The sequence below is a fragment of the Salvelinus sp. IW2-2015 genome, linkage group LG19, assembly GCF_002910315.2.
Source record: "Salvelinus sp. IW2-2015 linkage group LG19, ASM291031v2, whole genome shotgun sequence".
NCBI lineage: Eukaryota > Metazoa > Chordata > Actinopteri > Salmoniformes > Salmonidae > Salvelinus > Salvelinus sp. IW2-2015.
In genome coordinates, this window is record NC_036859.1 from 23176803 (window position 1) to 23204167 (window position 27365).

The 27365-nt window shown below is 42.5% G+C and overlaps 1 protein-coding gene across 6 annotated transcripts in view; it reads left to right on the forward strand.

Moving 5' to 3' along the window:
- The window catches only part of LOC111979131 (ras GTPase-activating protein nGAP), a 108014-nt gene extending 80910 nt beyond the window's left edge, over window positions 1-27104 (forward strand). For 4 of the 6 annotated variants that reach the window (XM_024009449.2, XM_024009445.2, XM_024009451.2 and 1 more), the window contains 13 exons: window positions 3869-4022; window positions 4244-4342; window positions 4632-5186; window positions 5440-5584; window positions 5796-5940; window positions 6417-6653; window positions 6851-7052; window positions 16543-16742; window positions 17536-18547; window positions 18727-18870; window positions 19666-19868; window positions 20202-20289; window positions 26348-27104. In XM_024009449.2, the coding sequence (XP_023865217.1) occupies window positions 3869-4022; window positions 4244-4342; window positions 4632-5186; window positions 5440-5584; window positions 5796-5940; window positions 6417-6653; window positions 6851-7052; window positions 16543-16742; window positions 17536-18547; window positions 18727-18870; window positions 19666-19868; window positions 20202-20289; window positions 26348-26515 (3352 nt within the window). In that variant the 3' untranslated portion in view covers window positions 26516-27104. The remainder of the gene's footprint in view (window positions 1-3868; window positions 4023-4243; window positions 4343-4631; window positions 5187-5439; window positions 5585-5795; window positions 5941-6416; window positions 6654-6850; window positions 7053-16542; window positions 16743-17535; window positions 18548-18726; window positions 18871-19665; window positions 19869-20201; window positions 20290-26347) is intronic. The other 2 variants (XM_024009447.2, XM_024009448.2) reach the window with 2 other exon arrangements.
- The last annotated feature ends 261 nt before the right edge of the window (window positions 27105-27365 follow it).

Sequence of the window (27365 nt, forward strand, 5' to 3'; positions counted from 1 at the left end):
GCGGCCATAGAGATGTACTGTATCTATCTTTATGCTAGTGGCTTAGAGGGTAGCTGGTAGGCTACATGCGTGGAGTACTGTCAGCTTTCGCTGGGATGACATGACATCTGTCACTGTGTGTGGCAGTACGCCCATGTGGGTGACGTCTGCCTGACCTGTGAGCCAGCGGAGTAGTGAAAGTGTACTTTAGAGGCTTTAGAGCCAGCAGGACTGGGGGATAATGGTCGGCGTGAGGATGAGCTGCAGCCTCTTTCTGCCATCGTTAACTAACGTCAGTGACTCCCAGTAAGGACCATAATACAGCATCAGCATGGCCGCCATGGCAACCAGCGCCACCTCGTCACTCCTCAGGAGGGCCAGGAATGCCCACCTGCCAAAGTCACTGCGCTTCAGGTAGGGCAGCATGATGGAAATAGAAGTCATTCTAGTTCTGTTGGCTGCATGTCTCCTCCTGGTTAGAGAATGCTGGGCCGAATGACCAGTGCATTGTTTGCTACATTTATAATGATCTGATTGGTAACAATCCTATCTTTCGTTTTTATTTGATGTAGATGGGACATGTCTCCTCCACTGTAAAATGTGATCTGTTATTTCATACAATTCTAGACTGTTTTAGTCCCATCTGAACGGCTTAATTTTAGAAATGAACTGCAGTTACGGCTTGCAATATCATGCCAGGTTGAATTGTATGTGATTCTGCTTGAAAGTACTACTAGTTCAATATCAGATAGCGTTTTGTTAATTCAAGGAGCTGCGGAGTGGTGGTGTGGTCAGAGCTAAGTACGTTCCTCTCCTTCCTCCCAGCGGACGTATCAGGTTTCCATCCTAATACAGTGGACACAGTGAGGGCTGGCGTTCAGAAAGGCAACCTGATTAGTTTTCAAAAGACTGAGGATGACGACAGCAGCTCATTTTAAAAAGATTAGACTCCCTGAGAGAACATACATTTTTTTAGACTTTTTCACCTCATGTGCTCTGTAATGAATTTCAGTATGTAGGCTATTCACTTCTGTGCTGATAAAAACACAGATTGTTCTCAACATAATGCATCTTTCTCAAAACAGTGTTATGAGAGGGCCCAAAGCGTAACAAATGACCTGTACGCCCACAATGTGTTTACGACTTAATGGAAAACTATGAGTCACAGGTACAGATGTAAATAAATACCCAGGTAATGAATCACGTCAGTTTCATTGTTGTATACATATGTGGAATCCTTGCTGGATTGAGAGGGCAGATCTGTTTCCGCCCAAACCCTTAATCTGGGTTTACATAATTCAGTTGGCGAGGCATGTTGCATGTTGAAGGCGGATGCCAAAAGATTACGGGGGCACATATGCACTCTGCATAGACTGAAGACACAGGCACGCACAATTGATGGATGTGTGCTAGTGAATAGTGAGGCGGCTGGCTACAGACTGAAAGAAGAGGACAGAGGAGTCGGCTTGCTCTCTCCTCTGTTGGCACTCGTATTACTTGTTCCAGTGGTAGGCATCAGAAAATGTTATCCCTTTATATATGGGGATCTAAAGCAATTATGCTTTGGAAAAATACTGATGTTGCACAGCTGAGACGTAGTGTTCCAAATAGGACCCTATTCCCTACATAGTGCACTACTTTTGACCAGAAACCTATGGGAAAGGGAATAATAGGGTGCCATTGGGAATGCAACCATAGTAGGTTTTTGGTCGTCTTCATGCAAGTACTGTCCTCTAAGGAGATGAGTTGATAAGTAATGATGAGTGGTATTGTGATGATGCTTGGCTGGTGAGGTAGGTAGGATGTTGTTATATGTAGGCCATGATGCTTTAACCCAGACATGGGCCAGATAATTAATGAAGACTCTTTGCGAGGCTATTGTGGCCAATAGCAACATGGTATCAGGATAACAACTTAATTCTCCATATGCCTGAAAATACAAACTTAGAATCATTGCTACCTCATTGTGACAAATTACCATTCTATAGGTATAATAACACACACATCATGTTTAAAGGGCCTCTCAGAAGGACCTTGAATGTCACTTTTTTTAACTGTTAGATTTGTCTACCTAAGTGGCCCTAAAAGAATGAGTAAGATTGGCCGCTCTTCTCGGAAAGTTTACCAGACAAAATCTATTTTTTTTTATTACAATAATGCCTCCAGACTACTTCCTCCTGAAATGTCTCTTTGTCTTCGATAGCTCGTAAACACAATATTGATTGTCTGGAATCTCTTACTCTCACTCACACTCGAGGATGCCCTGTAATTCAGAATAAACCACTTCAACTGCTTTCAATTAATATCTAGTATTAACCACTGCTACTGCCTACTTTTGTTGTCTTCTAAAAAATGAATGATTACCAACAACTGAAAGTGACAACAGATCAGAATATAATTGCGATGATCTATCTATCCAAGTGATAATGCTTGTACATATATCCAWCCCCTAGGGATGACAGTGAACAAAATGGTCCTTGTCACTAAAGTGAATATGATTTCTTGATCCCTGATTCTTAGAAGTCATCTGACATGTCAATTATGTAAGCCTACTGTTATTATATTGCTATGTGGCTGTTATATATTATACATTTTGTGTTGTGCATTTTCAATAAGCATGCATTATTTTGCTAGACATTCAGTCAGTGATTATCCTTTGACTAACATTTCCCTTTCCTACCATTTGGCTATTATGTAAGGGTCTATTTTTGTGTTCGTATTAGGGCTGTGATGATACCAGTGGCGCTCTATTTTTTTACATTGCAAAAATGAAAACACGAAGCAGACAACTCTTTGGTCCTTTAAAAACCTGCTGTTTGTAAAATATTGTTTGCTATAGCTTGGAAACTAAATAAATGTTACAACATAATGACATTTGTTTCCAACATTATGGCTGTTTTCCTAAAGAAGTGAAGTCTGTTTTGTTTCCTTGCCACGACACTAATGAGTATTGCGATACTGGTATCTTCCCGGCCCTAGTTATTATGTATTTTTCAGTTATCATGCGGTGTTGCGTTTCGTAGTTGTTGCACTTTGAAGATGAATGATTTTCCAGTTGGAAAGCTAAACGACACCCATTGACTTCCATTCTCCTCCCCTACCTGTAGTATTGTGCTCTGATGGAAAGTCCAGGTAGTTTTTTCCGAGGTGTGTTTGAGCACAGCAGCACCTCCGTCCGTCATCCCATGCTGCTGCATTTGAGAGTCAAGTCTCCTTGTCGGGACATTCCAATGGAAACAGGCTCAAGGGGCCGACAGATGGGCCAGCCCAGGTCCTTGTTTACCACCTGTGAATCAAAGGAAAGGTAGTTGCAAAGGGAAGAGGGAAAGGCATTGTATCTGCTGGTCCTCTTTCACTTTTTACAGTTTCATGGAAATAGAATGATGAGGAGTTGAGACTATTGTAAAGACAGTAGAACCACAGATGGTGGACTTCAACTGAAAAGAGAACCGTCCCGAAAGGAAAGGAATGGAAAGAGATCCAGATAGAAAGATGCTCTGGGGATATTCCTTCAACTGGCTGTTCAATAGTTTTTCGTAGGTATTACTGCTTCCTGGAATGTTCTAGTGACTGATTGCTGGAATAGTGTGGATAAAGCTTGAATTACAGTCTTACAGAAAGACAACAGCTGGTTGTGTTTTGGGATCACATGCGCGGTATACATTTTTTAGGGTCCTCCAACTTGCGGCGTGTTGGTTTAAGAGCTTCCGAGTGGTCATTTCTTCTCTGTGACGTGGTAAGTACAACTTGTCAACAGAGGAGTCCAACGTCTTTTGACACATTTAGGGATTTAGCGCCTCAGAGCAGGATTGTCTGCCATGCTGTGAATGCTCTGAATGAAGAAGTCATGTTGTAAACTGTAACCAAATGCCATGTTTTTGTCTTCCAGATCCCGAGGGCTGCCTAAGTTAAAGGAGTCGTTTTCTGACGAGTCCCTGCTCAGTCCGGGAAGTGCAGTAGAAGCCCTGGACCTGGGAATGGAGGAAGATGTTTACGTCAAGCCTCTCCACAGTAGCATACTGGGACAGGAATTCTGCTTCGAGGTAACATCTTGTTTATCTACTTTGATAAAACTATTGTTAATATAATATTACTTGTTAATGAGTGCTCACTGCGCTTCAATACAAAGAAGCTTCCTGCTGCCTACCTGCCTCAAAGGGCAGCATCCATGTGGATTGGGACAGAGCCATAGACACCTAGGTGATGTAATGCATTAAAAAGCCTTTAGTTATGCTCATCATGCTTATGTCTCTGTCCTCTCCAGGTGACCTACTCAGGAGGCAGTAAGTGTTTCAGCTGCTCCTCAGCCTCAGAGAGAGACAAATGGATGGAGAACCTGAGGAGGACGGTCCAGCCAAACAAGGTGAAACCACAGGCTGTGTCCCAAATGGCACCCTTTTCCATATATAGTGTACTACTTTTGACCAGGGTCCATAAGTAGTACAAAAGTAGTGCACTGTATAGGGTACGATTTCAGATGTAGAAAGATTGATGCCCTCTCCATTTTCTTAATGCTATAGTGACCTCCTCTTTTTCACTTTGTTTTTTAGTTTCATTTTCTTACCAATGTCAGTTTAGTTGTAACTGTGTTATTAAGGATCGATGTTCCCCCTCCCTAATTGGGATTCAATACTCATTCGATGTCTTCCCAGGACAACTGCCGACGAGCAGAGAACGTCCTCCGGCTATGGATCATCGAGGCCAAGGACCTGCCTCCAAAGAAGAAGTATTTCTGTGAACTGTGCCTGGATGACATTTTATATGCCCGCACCACCAGCAAGACCCGGGCTGACTGCCTGTTCTGGGGGGAACACTTTGAGTTCTACAGCCTGCCGTCTGTCCGTAGCATCACCGTGCACATCTACAAGGACGTGGACAAGAAGAAGAAGAAAGACAAGAACAACTATGTGGGCCTGGTCAACATCCCCATCGGGGGGGTGACGGGGAGGCAGTTTGTGGAGAAGTGGTACCCTGTCAGCACCCCCACCACCAGCAAGGGCAAAGGAGGAGGGCCGTCGATCCGGATCAAGTCCCGCTTCCAGACCATCTCCATCCTGCCAATGGAGCAGTATAAGGAGTTTGCGGAGTTCATCACTAACAACTACACCATGCTGTGTTCTGTTCTGGAGCCGGTGATCAGTGTGAAGAACAAGGAGGAGATGGCCTGTACCCTTGTTCATATCTTACAGAGCACCGGACGGGCCAAGGTAATTCCTATACTTTAGAAACTTCATCTCTGCTCTGAACAGACTACTTCTCCATCGTCTCCCACTGTGCCTCCCTCCCTATACTGGCTATAACATCGTCAGGGTATCCCATTCAGTTGTATCCATCTATTTGCATACATTAATATTAGCACCTCTAGGACATTAAGTACCGTACTGCAGTTTTTCCTTCTCTGCAGACATTGCAATCTCAGTCAAAGTTTGCTATCCTCCTCATCATCCTCCTCCTCCCCAGGACTTCCTGACAGACCTGGTGATGTCAGAGGTGGACCGGTGTGCAGACCACGATGTCCTGATATTCAGAGAGAACACGCTGGCCACCAAGGCCATAGAGGAGTTCCTCAAACTGGTGGGACAGAAGTACCTGCATGACGCACTAGGTGAGAGGGGAGGGTTAATTATAGAAGAGACTGTAAAGTGGAGACCTCCCAAATGTAAACATTACAACTTGCAGTTCTGAAGACAGCGTCACATTTGGTAGCAAAGAGCGCTGAAACTGCGGTAGACCGGTTTTCAAACTGTTCCATGTTCTTTGTCCATGGCGTATTTCTGTTCTTCAACCCAGTCTGTGTTTTCTCCTGGGTACTGTAGGAGAGTTTATCAAAGCACTGTACGAGTCAGATGAGATCTGTGAGGTGGACCCGGGGAAGTGTTCGGCCAGTGAGCTCCCTGAGCACCAGAGCAACCTGAAGATGTGCTGCGAGCTGGCCTTCTGCAAGATCATCAACTCCTACTGGTGAGATCAGCCTCTCAGCACTCTGGCCTTAAAGTCACATATAGCCAAAGGGCCTTGGTTTGCCTCCACTTAGGGAAAGTCAAAAGTTCCAACTCCTTGTAAATGTGACTAAAGAAGAATAACTGCAAACATTGATGGCTCCAATTTTTGGGTACTTGCTTAGTCTTGTTGTTCTTAAAGAGATTGTCATAGAGTTGGGTGGTACATCTGGCTTGGCTTCAATATAGTGAGGATGTAAKGTGCATGCTGCCACCTGGTGGTTATTTTTGGTGGGGTATGTGTCCGTTTGTGATGACTGAGGCTGCTTGTGATCTCAATTCGTCTTATTGGAATTCCTCTCATCCTATCTCCTTGCGTCCTTCTCAACCATATTCGAGGAGAGGGTCCCCTCAGACCTTCTTCTCCAATGCGTTTTGACAAGGTGAAGGGAGAGGATGAATTGAGAAGGAGCCTGACTCTCTCCTCTGCCTCCCCAGTGTGTTCCCGCGGGAGTTGAAGGAGGTGTTTGCAGCATGGAAGCAGCAGTGTCTGTCCCGAGGGAACCAGGACATCAGCAAGCGCCTCATCAGCGCTTCCTTGTTCCTCCGCTTCCTCTGTCCCGCCATCATGTCACCCTCGCTCTTTAACCTCATGCAGGAGTACCCCGATGACCGCACCTCCCGTACCCTCACCCTCATCGCCAAGGTCATTCAGAACCTGGCTAACTTCGCCAAGTAGGTTTACCCGTTTACTGGTAGCATGGCAGATTACATATCACGGCTGTCTTAAATGACACCCTAATTGTTGGTTGTGTGTGCACCCTGGACTAAATTCCTCTGAACTAATTTCATCACTTTTACAAGTTCACAAGATGCCAATCCTAGTTAAGTAGAAAGCACGTTAAACAAATGTTGGTTGTCTGTGTCCCAAGGTTTGGCAACAAAGAGGAGTACATGGCATTTATGAATGACTTCCTGGAGCATGAGTGGGCAGGTATGATGCGTTTCCTCACAGAGATCTCCAACCCAGAGACCATCTCCAACACACCGGGATTTGAAGGTTACATCGACCTTGGACGGGAGCTGTCGGTCCTCCACTCACTTCTGTGGGACGTGGTGTCCCAGTTGGACAAGGTAAGTAAGCCCTTGGAGTGGGCAGCAGTGATACAGTACCAGTCAAAGGTTTGGACACACCTACTCATTCAGGGTTTTTCTTTATTTTTAATATATTCTACATTGTAAAATAGTAGTGAAGACATCAAAACTATGAAATAACACATATGGAATCATGTAGTAACCCAAAAAAGTGTTAACTAATCAAAATATATTTGAGATTCTTCAAAGTAGCCACCCTTTGCCTTGATGACAGCTTTGCACACTCTTGGCATTCTCTCAGACAGCTTCATGAGGAATGCTTTTACAACACTCTTGAAGTAGTTCCCACATATGCTGAGCACTTGTTGGCTGCTTTTCCTTCAGTCTGCGGTCCAACTAATCACAAACCATCTCAATTGCGTTGAGGTCGGGTGATTGTGGAGGCCAGGTCATCTGATGCAGCACTCCATCACTCTCCTTCTCAGTCAAATAGCCCTTACACAGCCTGGAGGTGTGTTGGGACATTGTCCTGTGGAAAAACAAATGATAGTCCCACTAAGCGCAAATCAGATGGGATGGCGTATCGCTGCAGAATGCTGTGGTAGCCATGCTGGTTAAGTGTGCCTTGAATTCTAAATAAATCACAGACAGTGTCACCAGCGAAGCACCATCACACCACCTCCTCAATGGGAGGAGTTGCAATCTACTGTAGAGATAGCCTGCAAAGTTCTGTCATACTTTCCAGGTCTTTGCCCAAACAGTTCGAGCTTCTAATTTAAAAAATGAATCTCTCCAGAAATAGGTCTCTCACTGTTGCCGCCTGTTATAGACCCCCCTCAACTCCCAGCTGTGCCCTGGACACCATATGTGAATTGATTGCCCCCCATCTATCTTCAGAGTTTGTTATGTTAGGTGACCTAAACTGGGATATGCCTAACACCCCGGCAGTCCTGCAATCGAAGCTAGATGCCCTGAATCTCACACAAATGATCAAGGAATCCACCAGGTACAACCCTAAATCCGTAAACATGGGCACCCTCATAGATATTATCCTGACCAACTTGCACTCCAAATACACCTCTGCTGTTTTCAATCAGGATCTCAGCGATCACTGCCTCATTGCCTGCGTCCGTAATGGGTCCGCGGTCAAACGACCACCCTTCATCACAGTCAAACGCTCCCTAAAACACTTAAGCGAGCAGGCCTTTCTAATCGACCTGGCCTGGGTATCCTGGAAGAATATTGTCCTCATCCCGTGAGTAGAGGATGCCTGGTCGTTCTTTAAAAGTAATTTCCTCACCATCTTAAATATGCATGCCCCTTTCAAATAATGTAGAACTAAGAACAGATATAGCCCTTGGTTCACTCCAGACCTGACTGCCCTCGACCAGCACAAAAACTTCCTGTGGCGGACTGCACTAGCATCAAATAGTCCCCGCGATGTGCAACTTTTCAGGGAAGTCAGGAACCAATACACGCAGTCAGTCAGGAAAGCAAAGGCTAGCTTTTTCCAACAGAAATTTGCATCCTGTAGCTCTAACTCCAAAAAGTTTTGGGACACTGTAAAGTCCATGGAGAATAAGAGCTCCTCCTCCCAGCTGCCCACTGCACTGTGGCTAGGAAACACTGTCACCACCGATAAATCCAAGATATTCGAAGAATTTCAATAAGCACTTCTCTACGGCTGGCCATGATTTCCTCCTGGCTACCCCAACCCCGGCCAACAGCTCCGCAACCCCACAGCTACTTGCCCAAGCCTCCCCAGCTTCTCCCTCACCCAAATCCAGATAGCAGATGTTCTGAAAGAGCTGCACAACCTGGACCCGTACAAATCAGCTGGGCTAGACAATCTGGACCCTCTCTTTCTAAAATTATTCACCGCCATTGTTGCAGCCCCTATTACCAGTCTGTTCAACCTCTCGTATCGTCCGAGATCCCTAAAATTGGAAAGCTGCCACAGTCATCCCCCTCTTCAAAGGGGGTGACACTCTAGACACAAACTATTACAGACCTATATCCATCCTTCCCTGCCTTTCTAAAGTCTTAGAAAGCCAAGTTAATAAACAGATCACTGACCATTTCGAATCCCACCGTACCTTCTTCGCTGTGCAATCCGGTTTCCGAGGTGGTCACGGGTGCACCTCAGCCACGCTCAAGGTATTAAATTATATCACAACCACCATCGATAATAGACAGTATTGTGCAGCCGTCTTCATCGACCAGGCCAAGGCTTTCGACTCTGTTAATCACCGTATTCTTATCGGCAGACTCAACAGCCTTGGTTTCTCAAATGACTGCCTTGCCTGGTTCACCAACTACTTCTCAGGTAGAGTTAAGTGTGTCAAATCGGAGGGCCTGTTGTCCGGACCTCTGGCAGTCTCTATGAGGGTACCACAGGGTTCAATTCTCGGGCCGACTCTTTTCTCTGTATATATCAACGAAGTCGCTCTTTCTGCGGGTGATTCCCTGATCCACCTCTATGCAGACGACACCATTCTGTATACATCTGGCCCTTCTTTGGACACTGTGCTAACAAACTTCAAACGAGCTTCAATGCCATACAACACTCCTTCTGTGGCCTCCAGCTGCTCTTAAATGCTAGTAAAACTAAATGCATGCTTTTCAACCAATCGCTGCCCGCAACCGCCCGCCCAACTAGCATCACTATTCTGGACGGTTCTGACTTAGAATATGTGGACAACTACAAATACCTAGGTGTCTGGCTAGACTGTAAACTCTCTTTCCAGACTCATATTAAACATCTCCAATCCAAACTTAAATCTAGAATCAGCTTCCTATTTCGCAACAATGCCTCCTTCACTCACGCCGCCAAACATACCCTCGTAAAGCTGATAATCCTACCGATCCTCAACTTCGGCGATGTGATTTACAAAATAGCCTCCAACACTCTACTCAGCAAACTGGATGCAGTCTATCACAGTGCCATCCATTTTGTCACCAAAGCCCCATATACCACCCACCACTGCYACCTGTATGCTCTCGTCAGCTGGCCCTCGCTACATATTCGTCGCCAGTACCACTGGCTCCAGGTCATCATCTAAGTCTTTGCTAGGTAAAGTTCTGCCTTATCTCGGCTCACTGGTCACGATAACAACACCCACCCGTAGCACGCGCTCCAGCAGGTATATCTCACTGGTCATCACCAAAGCCAACACCTCCTTTGGCCGCCTTTCCTTCCAGTTCTCTGCTGCCAATGACTGGAACGAATTGCAAAAATCGCTGAAGTTGAAGACTTATATATCCCTCACTAACTTTAAACATCAGCTTTCTGAGCAGCTAACCGATCGCGGCAGCTGTACACAGCCCATCTGTAAATAGCCCACCCAATCTACCTACCTAATCCCCATATTWTTTTTTTTTACTTTTCTGCTCTTTTGCACACCAGTATTTCTACTTGCACATCATCATCTGCACATCTATCACTCCAGTGTTAATTTGCTAAATGGTAATTACTTCGTCACTATGGCCTATTTATTGCCTTACCTCCTCACGCCATTTGCACACACTATACTGTATATATATATATATATATACTTTCTTTCTATTGTGTTATTGAGTGTATGTTTGTTTATTCCATGTGTAACTCTGTGGTGTTTGTGTCGCACTGCTTTGCTTTATCTTGGCTAGGTCGCAGTTGTAAATGAGAACTTGTTCTCAACTGGCCTACCTGGTGAAATAAAAATATAAATGCTTCACGGTAGAGGTTGACCGATTTATGATTTTTCAACGCCGATACCGATTTATTGGAGGAACAAAAAAAGCCGATACCGATTGATCGGCCAATTTCTGTATATGTATATTTGTAATAATGACAATTACAACAATACTGAATGAACACTTTTATTTTAACTTAATATATTACATAAATAAAAACAATTTAGTCTCAAATAAATTATGAAACATTTTCAATTTGGTTTAAATAATGCAAAAACAAAGTGTTGGAGAAGAAAGTAAAAATGCGGTATGTGCCATGTAAAAAAGCTAACGTTTAAGTTCCTTGCTCAGAACATGAGAACATATGAAAGCTGTTGGTTCCTTTTAACATGAGTCTTTGAGTTTTAGATTGTAGTTATTATAGGATTATTTCTCTATACATTTGTATTTCATATATCTTTGACTGTTGGATGTTCTTATTGGCACTATAGTATTGCCAGCCTAATCTCGGGAGTTGATAGGCTTGAAGTCATAAACAGCGCTGTACTTCAAGCATTGCGAAGAGCTGCTGGCAAGTCTTTGTTAGGAAGAAATTGTCTTCACACAGTTCGCAACGAGCCAGGCGGCCCAAACTGCTGCATATACCCTGACTCTGCTTGCACAGAACGCAAGAGAAGTGACACAATTTCCCTAGTTAATATTACCTGCTGACATTAATTTATTTTAACTAAATATGCAGGTTTTAGAAAATATACTTGTGTATTGATTTTAAGAAAGGCATTGATGTTTATGGTTAGGTACATTGGAGCAATGACAGTGCTTTTTTGCGAATGCACTTGTTAAATCATCACCTGTTTGGCGATGTAGGCTGTGATTCGATGATAAATTAACAGGCACCGCAATGATTATTTGCAACGCAGGACAAGCTAGTTAAACTAGTAATATCATCAACCATGTGTAGTTAACTAGTGATTATGTTAAGATTGATTGTTTTTTATAAGATGCATTTAATGCTAGCTAGCAACTTACCTTGGCTCATTGCTGCACTCGCGTAACAGGTGGACAGCCTGCCACGCAGTCTCCTCGTGGAGTGCAATGTAATCGGCATCCAAAAATGCTGATTACCGATTGTTATGAAAACTTGATATCTGCCCTAATTATTCGGCCTTGCCAATTAATCAGTCGACCTTTGCTTCACGGTGTGAACCACACATGCGGAGATCATCCGTTCACCTACTCTGCGTCTCACAAAGACACGGCGGTTGGAACAAAAAATCTCAAATTCGGTCTCATCAGACCAAAGGACAGACTTTCACCGGTCTAATGTCCATTGCTTGTGTTTCTTGGCCCAAGTAAGTCTCTTCTTATTATTGGTGTCCTTTAGTAGTGGTTTCTTTGCAGTAATTCGACGATTTAGGCCTGATTCACATTGTCTCTGAACCGTTGATGTTGAGGTGTGTCTGTTACTTGAACTCTGTGAAGCATTTATTTGGGCTGCAATCTGATGTCCCGTTAACTCTAATGAACGTATCCTCGGCAGCAAAGTTAACTCTGTCTTCCTTTCCTGTGGCCGTCCTCACGAGATCCAGTTTCATCATGGCGCTTGATGGTTTTTGCGACTGCACTGTAAGAAACTTTCAAAGTTCTTGAAATTTTCTGGTTTAACTGAACTTCATGTCAAAGTTATGATGGACTGTCGTTTCTCTTGTTTTATATGAGCTGTTCTTGCCATAATATGGACTTGGTTTTTTACCAATTAGGGCTTTCTTCTGTATACTACCACCCCAAAATGGACTTTTAACAAGGCACACCTGTTAATTGAAATGCATTCCAGGTGACGACCTCATGAAACTGGTTGAAAGAATGCCAAGAATGTGCAAAGCTGTCATCAAGGCAAAGGGTGGCTACTTTGAAGAATCTCAAATATAAAATATATTTTGATTTGTTTAATAATGTTCTGGTTACTACATGATTCCTTATGTGTTATTTCATAGTTTTGATGTCTTCACTATTATTCTACAATGTAAAAAATAGTAAAAATAAAGAAAAACCCTTGAATGAGTTTGTGTGTCCAAACTTTTGACTGGTGCTGTACGTCTGTTAACAGATGGATCGCAAATGGCGCCCTATTCCCTTTATAGTGCACTACTTTTGACCAGAGTCCATGGGCTTAAGTGAATAGGGTACCATTTGGGACAGAGCCATGTCGTTAGTAAGCCTGAAGCAGAATGCTTGCTGTACTTTAATTACATGTTCAGGCTCCTAATTGTGCCCCTTAGTAGGTATATATCCAAGGCAAATGATGCCTTGCAGTGGTGTGTAGGGGGTTTGGCTCTGCACATCTGAATGTGTGCTATCATTACGACAATTATCTTAATTTTCCTACTCTGTTCCACTACAGTATTTGCGGGCTTGTAGGGTAGTTTTATAGCGGCTATTAATCTAAAATAACACATTTATGATTCTGAAAAGTGCTGAATGTAATGGTTTTGTGGATTAAATGTGYGTAAATGGGTCTTAGTCATATAACTGAGCTATAATCTAATGATATCAAGTGGTGTTAGGACAAAAGTCTGCCTAATCAGCTTACACCACATTGATTTGACTTGCATATTAAGCCTCTCGTGGCTAAAGGGTTAGAGGAAAATGAATTATACAGTCCAGGATGGTTTTACCCCTAATGCTTTTTTTCACTATGACATTCCCTAAAAATGTAAATTTCGATTCTAGAAGTTTTAAAGCAGGGTAAAGTCACCCACTCATTCTCTGCACCTGGCAACCACTCACCCTAACCCAAATCCTGCAAGGCTCCTACACTGTACCCTGAGTTTGTTAATTTATAAATGCATGTTTGATTATTTTACATGTTTACAGTGCCTTCAGAAAGTATTCACACCCCTTGACTTTTTCCACATTTTATTACAGCCTGAATTTAAAATGGATTAAGTTGAGATTTTGTGTCACTGATCTACACACAATACCCCATAATGTCAAAGTGAAATTGTGTTTTTAGAAAAGTTTACACATTTATTTTCGACAACATCCTCTGTAATGGAAAAAATATTTTTGGGAAATATTTAACTTTCATACATTCACAATTGCAGTACACCAAATTAAAGCTTAACTTCTTGTTAATCTAGCCATCGTGTCCGATTTCAAAAAGGCTTTACAGCGAAAGCACACCATACGATTATGTTAGGTCAGCGCCTAGTCACAAAAAACATACAGCCATTTTCCAGCCAAAGAGAGGAGTCACAAAAAGCAGAAATAGAGAAAATGAATCACTAACCTTTGATCTTCATCAGATGGCACTCATAGGACTTCATGTTACACAATACATGTATGTTTTGTTCGATAAAGTTCATATTTATATCCAAAAATCTCAGTTTACATTGGCGCGTTATGTTCAGTAATGTTGTTCCTCAAACATCCGGCGAATTTGCAGAGAGCCACATCAATTTACAGAAATACTCATCATAAACTTTGATAAAAGATACAAGTGTTATATAGAATTAGAATAGCATAGAATTAAATATATACTTCTCCTTAATGCAACCACTGTGTCAGATTTCAAAAAAGCTTTACGGAAAAAGCACACCATGCAATAATCTGAGTACAGCGCTCAGCCACAAAAACAAGCCATACAGATACCCGCCATGTTGTGGACTCAGTAAAAGTCAGAAATAGCGTTATAAATATTCACTTACCTTTGATGATCTTCATCAGAATGCACTCCCAGGAATTCCAGTTCCACAATAAATGTTTGTTTTGTTCGATAAAGTTTATCTTTATGTCCAAATACCTCCTTTTTGTTAGCGCGTTTAGTTCACCAATCGAAATTCACAAGGCGCGGGCAAGTCCAGACGAAAAGTCAAAAAAGTTCTATTACAGTTCGTAGAAACATGTCAAACGATGTATAGAATCAATCTTTATGATGTTTTTATCATAAATCTTCAATAAGGTTTCAACCGGACAATTCCTTTGTCTTTAGAAATGAAAGGGAACACAGCTTGCTCTCACGGCTGCGCGAGTGACTTAGCTCATTGCATTCTGCCAGACCCCTTAGTCAAACAGCTCTTATTCGCTCCCCCTTCTTAGTAGAAGCCTGAAACAAGGTTCTAAAGACTGTTGACATCTAGTGGAAGCCTTAGGAAGTGCAATATGACCCCATTTACACTGTATATTGGATAGGCAAAGACTTGAAAACCTACAAACCTCAGATTTCCCACTTACTGGTTGGATTTTTCTCAGGTTTTTGCCTGCCATATGAGTTCTGTTATACTCACAGACATCATTCAAACAGTTTTAGAAACTTCTGAATATTTTCTATCCAAATCTACTAATAATATGCATATCTTAGCTTCTGGGCCTGAGTAGCAGGCAGTTTACTCTGGGCACGCTTTTCATCCGAACGTGAAAATACTGCCCCCTATCCCAAACAGGTTAAAAGCTGAAATGTCTTGAGTCAATAAGTATTCAACCACTTTGTTATGGCAAGCCTAGCGAAGTTCAGGATAAAGAAATGTTTCACAAGTTGCATAGACTCACTCTGTGTGCAATAATAGTGTTTAACATTATTTTTTAATGACTATCCCATCTCTGTACCCCACACATACAAATTATCTGTAAGGTCCCTCAGTCGAGCAGGTCATTTCGAGCACAAATTCAACCACAAAGCCCAGGGAGGTTTTCCAATGGTTCGCAAAGAAGGGAACCTATTGGCAGATGTTTGTTTTTTTAAAGCAGACATTGAATATTTCTTTGCATGGTGAAATTATTAATTACACTTTGGATGGTGTATCAATACACCCAGTCACAAAGAAAAATACTGGCACCCTTCTTAGTTGATGGGGAGGAATTAAATAATTCAGGGATTTAAAACCGTTAGAGTTTAATAGCTGTTATAGGAGATAACTAAGGATGGATCAACAACATTGTAGTTACTCCACAATACTAACAAAAATGACAGAGAAAATACATAAACATTTTCTAAAACATGCATCTTGTTTGCAATAAGGCACTGAAGTATTACTGCAAAAAATGTGGCAAAGAAATTAACTTAATGTCCTGAATACAAAGTGTTATGTTTGGGGCAAATCCAACACATCACTGAGGACCTCTCTTCAAGCATGGTGTTGGCTGCATCATGTTATGGGTATGCTTGTCATCGGCAAGAAAAAGGGAGTTTTTTTAAGATAAAAAGAAACAGACTTAGTTTAGTCTGCTTTCCAACAGACACTGGGAGACAAATTCACCTTTCAGCAGAACAATTACCTAAAACACAAGGCCAAATATATAAACTGGAGTTGCGTACCAAGACAACATTGAATGTTCCTGAGTGGCCTAGTTACAGTTTTGACTTAGAAAAAGTAAAGTGGTGTGAATACTTTCTGAAGGGAACTGTATGTTTATTCTTCTGTGAACCCTAGTTTTTTACAGTATTCATTTCAATACTCCCTACATCTTATTCTTACCTCACAACCTCCTGCATTAGTTTGCCCTTGATGCATGTTTTTTGTGTTTGGAATGGCTGTTATTTAGTGGCATGTGTTGTTTTAATTTTTTTACCCCAAATTTATTCATTTCCTTATGTTTTCTCCTCAATCTTTTTATGCCCCTACTGTCCCCACCCCTCCCTCCTTTTCCACTCCACCCTTCTACTCTGCCTGACACACACTGTGTCTCCATGGTTACACTGTCCCGACAACACCAATGCATTATGGTGCTTCTCATTGCCAACCAACCAACAAACCTGCCAATCCTCTGTCCTCCAAACCTTCTGCCATCCTCATTCCACAATACTGGGTGACGTGGCTTGGTGCTGCTGCCTTCGTCATGGTAACGTGCAACCCAGGGTGAAAATTCCTTCCTGCAGGCGACTGTAGCCAAGCTGGGCCCCCTGCCTCGCATCCTGGGGGACATAGCCCACTCTCTGTCCAGCCCCACACCAATCCAGCAGCAGCTCCGACGCTTCCAGGACAACAGCTCCTCACAAAATATCACCGGCAGCGTCTCTTCAGGCCTGCAGAGGATATTCGAAGATCCGGCCGACAGGTAGGACTCCAAAATGGTCACAACCGCCGCAACTATATTGCCAATCACCACCCAGCCATGCATGGTCTAATTCTGTGGTGTAGTTCTGGCTGTAGTTCTTTTCAAAGGCTGTTTCGTCTGGTGATTTTGTGCCAGTTAATCTGGAGATTCAGCTTTCATACATAAAGTTGAGAGATGTTGGTATATGCTCATGCAGTTTATATGGATAGGTTGTTTTATGGTGCATTGATTTGGGAGATGACTCACTGCTAGGATCTTTCTAAATAAAGCTGCAGCTAGAGACTTTCAATTTTTAGCGGCTGAAGAGGTAATGAGGGAATCTGAGATGGAAGTTTTTCCAGCTTTAAAGTGGATCAGAGTAAATATTGATGCTAAAGGAACATTGAGTTAAACTTGAAAGGAAAAGAAGGTTAGCTGCATTTCACCTGTGTCCCTAATGGCACTCTATTCCCTATGCCAGGGCTAGACAACCCTGTTCCTGGAGAACCGCAGGTAGTGCAGGGTTTTGTCCCAACTAGGCACCAAACTGGGCTACTTAGTTTATTGATCAGTTCATTGATTGCCTAAATTCAACACACCTAGTCTTTCAGGTAGGTTAAATCAAAAACATGAAGTGCCTGCGGCACTCCAAAACCAGGGTTCCCTGCCCTAGGCATATATAGTGCACTAATTTTGACCAGACCCCTATGGGCCCTGTTCAAAGTAGTTAACTACATAGGGAATATGATGCCATTTTGGACTGGTACTAGTTTTGGTTTCAGAACTCTCTGTTAATGTGTTGTGTGTTTTGCAGCATCAAGTCCCCAGTCCAGGAGCATGTTATGGACGGCCTTCACCGGGGGAAGAACCCTCTCCTGGGCCAGCAGTCGTCCGCCCACAGCATGAGCTTCTCGGACAAGGAGGAGAGAGAGAACCTTCTGCCCAATGGACGCAGCATCTCCCTGGTGGACCTCCAGGACTCTCACATGGTCCAGAGTGGCCAGGGACCCCTCCCTCTCCACGAAGCTCCACCCAGGCTGAGCAGGGTGGGCTCCCAGGTCTCTATCGGACACCCCCACCAGGCTACCACCCCACAGTCACACCAAGCCCTACACCAGAAGCCATCGTTACGGGACAACCTCCCCCAGAGTGCGCCGCAGGTGCGTCGGCCCCTACACCCATCCCTCAGCCAGCAGAGGAGCCTCCAGCCTCTCTCTTTCCAGAACCCTGTCTATCACCTTAGCAACCTGACACAACAACAACAACAACAAAACACAGCAGTACACTCCACAACACACTCGGGCCACTCCCACTCAGTGCACTCCCTTCAGCCGGGCTCCAGCTCAGAGAACCTGAGCACCGATAGCTCCCGCAGCCACAGCAACTCGGAGGTTGAGTTCGGAGGCGGGAACCAGAGGGGGAAGGGGGGCAGGGTCCCGTCCAATAGCAGCCTGGAGGAGTTCAGCCAGCGGAGCACGCAGAGTGAGGACTGCTCCACGCCGCGCCGCCACACCCTGCCGGACCACCAGGGAGGGGCCCACGCAGTGGCAGTGCCCAGGCAGAACAGCACGGGCACAGCCCACATCGTGAGGGTGGAGCAGCAGAGCCGCAGTGGGGGGAGTGGTGGGGCCCGGACGCCCCACTCCCTGCCCCACAGCGCATCTCTGCGCAGCAGCAGCTCCATCAACACGGAGCCCATGCCTATCCCCATCCAGGCCCAGCCAGGTGCAGGCACTGGAGGCCACTCACACCAGCAGTCCACCTGCTCCATGGAGAGCCCTGTGCCCCCCGTCAGGAGCGTGGCCAAGCAGCAGACACCACACCAGGTACTCGTCTGGCATACAGAACTACACTTAGATACACAAGCTCAGCTACGACACCCCTATATATTATGTTGTTATTATCAAGGCTAAATGTCTCCGAAATAAGGTGTGGCCAGTCGTGTTGGCCACTCAGGGTAGATTTGATTGACATCTCAGTATCTGTGGTGATGGTGGTGGTGCAGGTGGCGTCGCCAGTAGAGCCAGTCACCATGTCACCAGTAGAGAGGACAGCAGCGTGGGTGCTGAATAACGGCCAGTACGAGGACGAGGAGGAGCAGGCGGCCCCAGCAGATCAGAGCAGCCAGGACAGCAGGAACGCAGAGAAGGTAAAGAGTCAGCCAGAGTCACAGCCAATGAAGGTTTGATGGCCAAAACATGTCCACGTTTTGAAGTTATATTTGTTAGTGCTGGCTGTCTTCTTGGGGACCTTCAATGCTGCAGAAATGTTATGGTACCCTTCCCAAGATTTGTGCCTTGACACAATCCTGTCTCAGAGCTCTACGGACAATTCCTTCGACCTCATGGCTTGGTTTCACGTTTTGAAGTTATATTTGCTAGTGCTGGCTGTCTTCTTCATTACCAAGTCCAACACATGAGCCTGCTAATGAAATCAAATCAAACTTTGTCACATGCGCCGAATACAACAAGTGTAGACTTTACAGTGAAATGCTTACTTACAAGCCCTTAACCAACAGTGCAGTTCAAGAAGAAGGAAATATTTACTTAGTAGACAAAAATAAAAAGTAATTATAAAAAGTAACACAATAAGAATAACAATAACGAGGCTATGTACAGGGGGCACCGGTACCAAGACCGTGTGCGGGGGTACAGGCTAGTTGATGTAATCTCTACATGTAGGTGGGGGCGAAGTGACTATGCATAGGTAACAAACAAACAAACAGCTTGTAGCAGCAGTGTACAAAAGGGAGGGGTGTCAATGTAAATTGTCCGGTGGCGATTTTATGAATTGTTCAGCAGTCTTATGGCTTTGGGGTAGAGTGTAGGCAGACAGAGGTTGGCTTTGTCTTAGGCATGACTAACACGATCATCCTCTCCCACTCTCTCTCTTTCTATCTTCCCATCTATCTCTCTTTCTCTGTCTCTCGCCTCTCTCCCTCCAGTATGAACAGGAGATCTGCAAGCTGAAGGAGCGCCTGCGGGTGTCTAGTCTGTGTCTGGAGGAGTACGAGAGACGTCTGCTGGCCCAGGAGCAGCAGATGCAGAAACTGCTGAGGGAGTACAAGGCCCGCCTGGAGGACAGCGAGGAGAGGCTGCGGCGGCAGCAGGAGGAGAAGGATAATCAGATGAAGAGCATCATCTGCAGGTAGGCATTACTAGGCACCCTCTGGATGATTTTGCTGACAAGAAGGAGCATGTGCTTCAGTCGTAATTCCTGTGAATGAATGATTGAACAAACTAACTAATGAATTAAAGAATGAATGAAAGCAAAATCATAGATTGACTGCTTAATGGCATGCTTCTAGTTGCTTGTATATCTGTGTCCAAATGGCACTCTATTCCCTATATAGTGCAGTACTTTTGACCAGGGTCCACAGGGCTCTGGTCAAAGATGGGATTCAATTTGAAATGCAACCAATGTCCCCCCCCCCCTTTTGATGTGTATTTGTCTGAGGTGGCTATGCTCTGTCACTCACAGGTTAATGGCTGTAGAGGAGGAGCTGAAGAGAGACCATACAGAGATGCAGGCTGTCATAGACGCCAAGCAGAAGATCATTGATGCACAGGTATAGTAACTGCACACATTTTGTCTGTACTCTACCTGGGCTGGGCGTTTGAATAATACAAATACTTAAAACCGTTCAGATCCATTCAGTTCCATCCCCTTAAGAATAATATTCTACTCTCCATGGAAACAGATTAATTCAGTCTTATGGGCTGTCCACACCAAGAATGCCAACTATATTGATTAAAAAAATCTAAATCGCTCTAATTCAAGTAGACAGGAGTGTTCACACTACAACAATAACTACAAAAGAGCCATCGTTTGGATTACTTTCTGAGTGATTATTTTTCCCCCCTCCGACAATAAAACATTGACAACTAATCCAAAACGTGTTCTTTTGAAGCGTTCTTGGTTCTAAGTGGGTGAAGTTGCTTGGACAGAAGAGAAGGCAGAACGCATGGTAAACTTCCCTGATATAGGACGATTTGGGAGAATGATGATGATCCACGACTGACAGCGCATATTAGTATGAGAAGGCCATATTTTCCGATGGTATCTGTTAACACTGATACATCCTGACAAAATACTCGCTATGACAGGCCTGCTAATGTGCCTTTCTGGACCTTGAGAACTGTAGAGAAAATACCTATTACTGATCCAAATGGTTGCCTAGTCTAGATGATTATTATTATTCCGGAATGAAACGTGCATTCAAAACGCAGGGATTTTCATCTGGTAGCAGTTGAAATATTGTATTGCAAGCTGGCAAGTAAGTATTTTGTGCAAATGTGGGATATGATGAAAAGCGTATTCATAAAAAAACATTAACAAGAATGCAATCATTTGCCATTAGTGAGAATAGCGAAAATCTGTGTTTTTCTTTTTTAGAATCAAACATTAGACATACAACAAATCACCATGTACATCTCTCATTTAATTTGGCCTAGTAAATAGATATTTATTTCAAGTTTAGCAATATCATAGGCAGCGCTATTTTATAGTAGCAGTAAGCAGTTGAATTTAACAGCTGATCTTTTACTTTGATGTAGGCCTAAATTACACGTTTTTATTGACATGTGCACAAGTACAGTGAAATGGCTTTCTTGCGTGCTCTTTCCCAATAATGCAGTAATGAATATTAGTAGTATTATAAAACATTTATAAAAAGTAAAGTAGAACCAAAACACACAAGAAATGTAGAACTGTAACTACTACTGTAAGTACTGTAATTGCATTTGTTTTTGTAGCCTGCCCTACAATGTTTAAGAATTCACGGGCAGTCCATCATATTTAGGTTAGGGGGAAAAAGTCTATATAAAACATTGTTGAATTCAAACATTCTGCTGACAGGTCTACAACAATTTGCCATTGTTTTCTCGTACAGAAACTGGCACAGTCCTTTTCTAGGTACAGCATAAATGACTGCTAAAGATTAAAACATTCTGCCAACACAGTAAATAGACTGGTAGCTTATGTCAAATATTTGACAGTACAAGGTGTCGAAAGCGTTCCACATGGATGCTGGCCTATGTTGACTCCAAGGCTTCCCACAGTTGTCAAGTTGGCTGGATGTCCTTTGGTTGGAGGACCATTCTTGACACACACAGAAACTGTTGAGCATGAAAAACCCAGCAGTGTTGCAGTTCTTTACACAAACAGGTTCGCCTGGCACCTACTATCATACCCTGTTCAAATGCACTTAGAAATTGTGTCTTGCCCATTCACCCGCTGAATGGCACACATACACAATCCATGTCTCATTTGTCTCAAGGGTTAAAAATCCTTTAACCTCTCTCCTTCCCTTCATCTACACTGATTTGAAGTGGATTTAACAAGTGATATCAATAAAGGATCATAGCTTTCCCCTGGATTCACCTGGTCAGTCTGTCATGGCAGGATGTTTTGTACACTGCGTACAGTATATACCATGGCAGGACATAGAATCCCAATAATCTATTGATAAACTAAATATAGCCTAGCCCATAGCCCTATATGTTTTGATAATTTGGCCATTTTCCCCATTTAAAAATGCACCTTTATAAAAAAAAAAAAGCATTACATGCATAATCGCATTTGTGGTCACTTTTGAGAATGTTCCATTAGCAGGAAAACACCATTCACGCTTATAGCCTACAGCAGTATGCGCATTGCTGCGCTTATAATGTGAAGAAATATCCTAATAGTTTATCAACATTTTAAGCTAAACATTCTCATCTTTTGCATTAGATGCATTGCTTGAAACAGGTTTTTATTCATTTGGGATATTTCGCATCCCACAACTGTCCCAGACTATGTTTGGAATATTTATTTCTCGCACAGAATAGAATAGGTAAACTTTTGTACTATGGGGTATAGTAGATTGACATAGGCTAGTGCTTTTGTTGTTTGTTAGGCCTACTCATCTTGTTGGCTGACAAGAAATACATGTGGACAGTTCTTCCAACATCTTCAATATGCGCCTCGGAATTGAATAAAGGCCTGATTGGTGGAGTGCTGCAGAGATTGCTGTCCTTCTGGAAGGTTCTCCCATCTTCACAGAGGAACTCTGGAGCTCTGTGCGAGTGACCCTCGGGTTCTTGGTCACCTCCCTGCCCAAGGCCTTTCTCTCCCGATTGCTCAGTTTGGCCGGGCGGCCATCTCTAGAAAGAGTCTTTGTGGTTCCAAACTTCTTCCATTTAAGAATGACGGAGGCCACTGTGTTCCTGGGGAAACCAGGCACCGCTCAATGCTGCAAACATTTTTTGGTACCCTTCCCCAGATCTGTGCCTCGACACTATCCTGTCTCGGAGCTCTACGGACAATTCCTTCGACCTCATGGCTTGATTTTTGCTCTGACGTGCACTGTCAACTGTGGGACCTTATATAGACAGGTGTGTGCCTTTCCAAATCATGTCCAATCAATTGAATTTACCACATGTGACACGAATCAAGTTGTAGAAACATCTCAAGGATGATGAATGATGCACCTGAGCTCAATTTCGAGTCTCATAGCAAAGGGTCTGAATACTTATGTAAATAATATAAACCTGTTTTTTTCTTTTTACTGTTTTTGTTAAATGTCTGCCCAGTCCACATGCCCATACACTCTATACATATAATGTATACAATAACTATTTATTTATACTATGATCCTCCCGTTATATGGAATGCCCACCGCCCTCATGTCATTTCTGTTTAAATGTTTTACCTGGTTCTTCAATGACAGACGGAACAGTTAAGGTTAGGTTTGACTATACAAGTAAAGACCTACAAAATCCAACATATCCCATGGAATGGTGGAGGAAAAAAGCATATGGTTCTTGAACACCTAAGAGATTGTCCGCTGATGTATTTATTTTTTAACAAGAGTTACATTAACAAAAAGGAGAAATGGAACATTTTAAAGAGCAGCTGGGTTGGAGAGACCTATGCTGCCACCTACTGTAGTAACAGCAAAGGTGTAGGCATTCTGATAAATAAGAATACACAATTTCCCCTTATCCCAGCATATGGACCAAGAAGGCCGTTTTATAATGTTGAATTGTATCTTGAAGTGAAATTACAGTTCCCAACTACAAAATACWATTTTTTTTCTCTCTAAGTAATTGAAGTTATAAAAACTTATTTGGATTTGGATTTTTATTTCCAAAAGTGCTCTCAATTATTTACTGGATGAAAAAAGTATTGATTTTGTGATATCGGATCATTCTCCGGTATCATGCTTAATTACACCAACAGAAAATACATTTAGCGAAAGAATTGGAGAATGAACATAGCGGATCTACTGGACCTGAATTTGCAGTAATGGTGCAGTAATCTGTGAGCTGCTCTGACAGCTGGTGCTTAAAGCTAGTGAGGGAGATAAGTGTTTCCAGCTTCAGAGATTTTTGCAGATCGTTCCAGTCATTGGCAGCAGAGAACTGGATGGCAAATAAACCTGGTCAAAATCTCGCCGCTCTCACAAAAAGAATACATGCTAAACCTGTTATCATTTTAAAAGATAAAGCTACAAAGGCAGTAATGAGAAACAACAATGTGATTTAATGACCATTTCTTTCAGTTTCTATGAAAATGTATACAAATCAGAATTAAACAGTGGGACGGATCCTATAGACTCAACAAATCGGAAGCAACTATCAGCGGACAAAAAATTATAATTTAAAACCGAGATCGCCCAAGAAGAAATATTAGATACTGTTATAACATTCGCACAGAGAAAAGCACCAGAAATGGATAGCTTTCCCATAGAAATCTATAACAGATATGTCACTTAATTCAGTGCTTCCTAGTTACATGTATCAAACAGTTATTTAAATTATATTAAAACCAGGAAAATCTGGAGGGTCCCCTGCTGATTATAGACCCATAAATGTAATAAATTGTGACAAAAAAAATTATAACAAAGCTTATAAGCAATAAAATGGCAAAGTATTACCAGACTTGATACACATCAATCAAACAGGGTTTTATTAAAAAAAAWATATACACTTACAAATACAAGAACATGTTTCAGTTTAATACAATATGCAATATGAAGTCGGAAGTTTACATACAGTCATTAAAACTAATTTTTCAACCACTCCACAAATTTCTTTTTAACAAAATATCGTTTTGGCAAGTCAGTTAGGACATCTACTTTGTGCATGACACAATTAATTTTTCCAACAATTGTTTACAGACAGATTATTTCACTTATAATTCACTGTATCACAATTCCAGTGGGTCAGAAGTTTACATACACAAAGTTGACTGTGCCTTTAAACAGCTTGGAAAATTCCAGAAAATGATGTCATGGCTTTAGAAGCTGCTGATAGGCTAATTGACATAATTTGAGTCAATTGGAGGATGTACCTGTGGATATATTTCAAGGCCTATATTTCAGGTACTATTCACGTGGAATTTGGAGGGGGATGAAGTTCTTTTGCTCTGCATTGGAGCAGAGAACCTGTTGACTTTATCACTATGTTCCACTGAGTTCCAGGTCAATAAAGCAACGGAGGTAATCCAAGCAGGCAAGTAATACAGTCAGTCCTCTAGTTTTGGGAAATGCTGTCAAGCCTTGAATGAGCGCAACCACACTTGACACTCATTCCTGCCTCCCTGCCAAAAAAGTCCTTATTCCTGTGCAGACTAGAGGTCGTTGTTGTTTCGTATTGCTTTTGAAATTAGATTTTCAGATTTCCCCATCAGTCAGAATACAAATGTAGAACATAATCTAATACATGTTCATTACTTTTGTAGGTATACTACGCCCCTACAATTCATGTTTCTCCATATCTGATGTCAATCTAATTTCAGACACAGTGGCTCTCATAGTTAAAAATAAACAATGTTATAGTATAAGAAAGTATGTTTTGAATCAGGGCTGGAAATATGAAGCAGTTACATTCAGATGTGTTCACTATTTCTGTCTCTACAGGACTGTGTGTTGTAAGTTGCGCTCTTAGCAGATGATGTATCTGTTATCCCCAGCCAGCTTTGGATGCTTTTCACCCTGCCCTCCTAATTTAGCTACCGTCACTCCCAAAACCCTTCTCCCCTTCCCTCCTCTCCCCCAGTTCTGCAGTAACAGTGCCTTGACCTGGCTAGATGAGGTTGGTCATGGCTAGAGACAAAACATTATTATGTTGCTGATTACAAGGATGGCATACCGAGTCCGTTTTCCTACTTCTAGGAGGGGGAACAATCAAGTATATCATACAGGACAGTTCAGTCCCAAGGGTTATGCATATAATTGGGATTTCAGTTATTTATTTATTWATTTATTTTTTAAAGATAGTTGAATACAAAATAATCCTCATGTGTTTACACAATATAAATTGACAGTAGTTTTCAGTTAAAAGTGATGCCACTTGACATGTAGGCTCAGTGAATGGTATACGAATAGATATCTAAAATTGTTTCTTTTTTTCAAACAAACATGACGCAATGCTTGGATATGAGTTTTTAGTTGTATCTATAATTTTGTCTGCTAAACAAAAAATAGGTATATTTCAGACTTTGCTTGTGATATTTGAATTTCACCATCTACAGAGTAGTAGTCATCCTTCAGCTTACCCTGCTCATCTATTCTCCACTGTTAAGTGAATGCTTTCCTCACTCAGTCCCTCCCTCTTCCCCTCCTCTCTTTCTCTCTTCAGGAGAAGAGGATAAGCTCTCTGGATGCAGCCAACTCTCGGCTGATGAGTGCCCTGACACAGGTGAAGGAGCGCTATAGCATGCAGAATCTGCGCAACGGCCTCTCGCCAACCAACCCCACAAAACTGTCGATCACTGAGAACGGAGAGTTTAAAAACAGCAGCTGCTGATTGTTAGTCAGACACCATGATGGTGGTCACACTCTCTCTCCATGCACACAGGCCAAGGACCTGTCTCTCTCTTGACTGTACGTACTATACATCTACAAGGAATGTCTAGATATTAATGTATATAACTTATATCTTGTACTGGTTGTGTACAGAGATGATACTGGAAAGACGGGTCATTTGAAGACTGAAACAGGGGGATCAACTGTTGTCATAAAATAGTTAATTGGTGTTTTATAAATTACATTATTATTCCCATATGCAGACAAATGCAGTTTCTCTAAGATATATATTGAGATGTACATATCATAAAGTGGGTTTGTTTTAAATAAATAGCTAAAAGCACATAGTGAGCAATTATAGCTCTAAAAACATATTGTCATAATAGGAGTGGAAGGGCAAAATAAACCAAAAACAGTTTTATGCACACTGTTATTCAAACCCTACTTTTTTATATTTTTTAACTTCTGTTTATGTTGTCTTAAACTAGGGGTTGAATTGGTTTTGATTAGCTGATTTTGAGTATATTGACTGCTGCTTGCCCATTATTAGCTGAAACCATAGGTCTTTGAGTTCAGGTTCTTAAGGCCAACTGGATCTTCAAAAATGAGTTGTCTCGCTCCACCACCTTGCKACAGAATAGCAAATTGTATTTATTTCTGTACCGCCTACTGTCAAGCCTTCAAGATCCCAAAAGAAGACTCATGACTTTGTACAATTTCATGTCAATAACTACTGTTTAAAAGAGTGTTGTCCCCCCTTCCCCTCATATGAACTGGTTTATGTAAATGTTTGCATATCTGTCCTTGTTGAATGTTGTGTAGAATAAAAGCTGCCTATAATTTTGTGGATA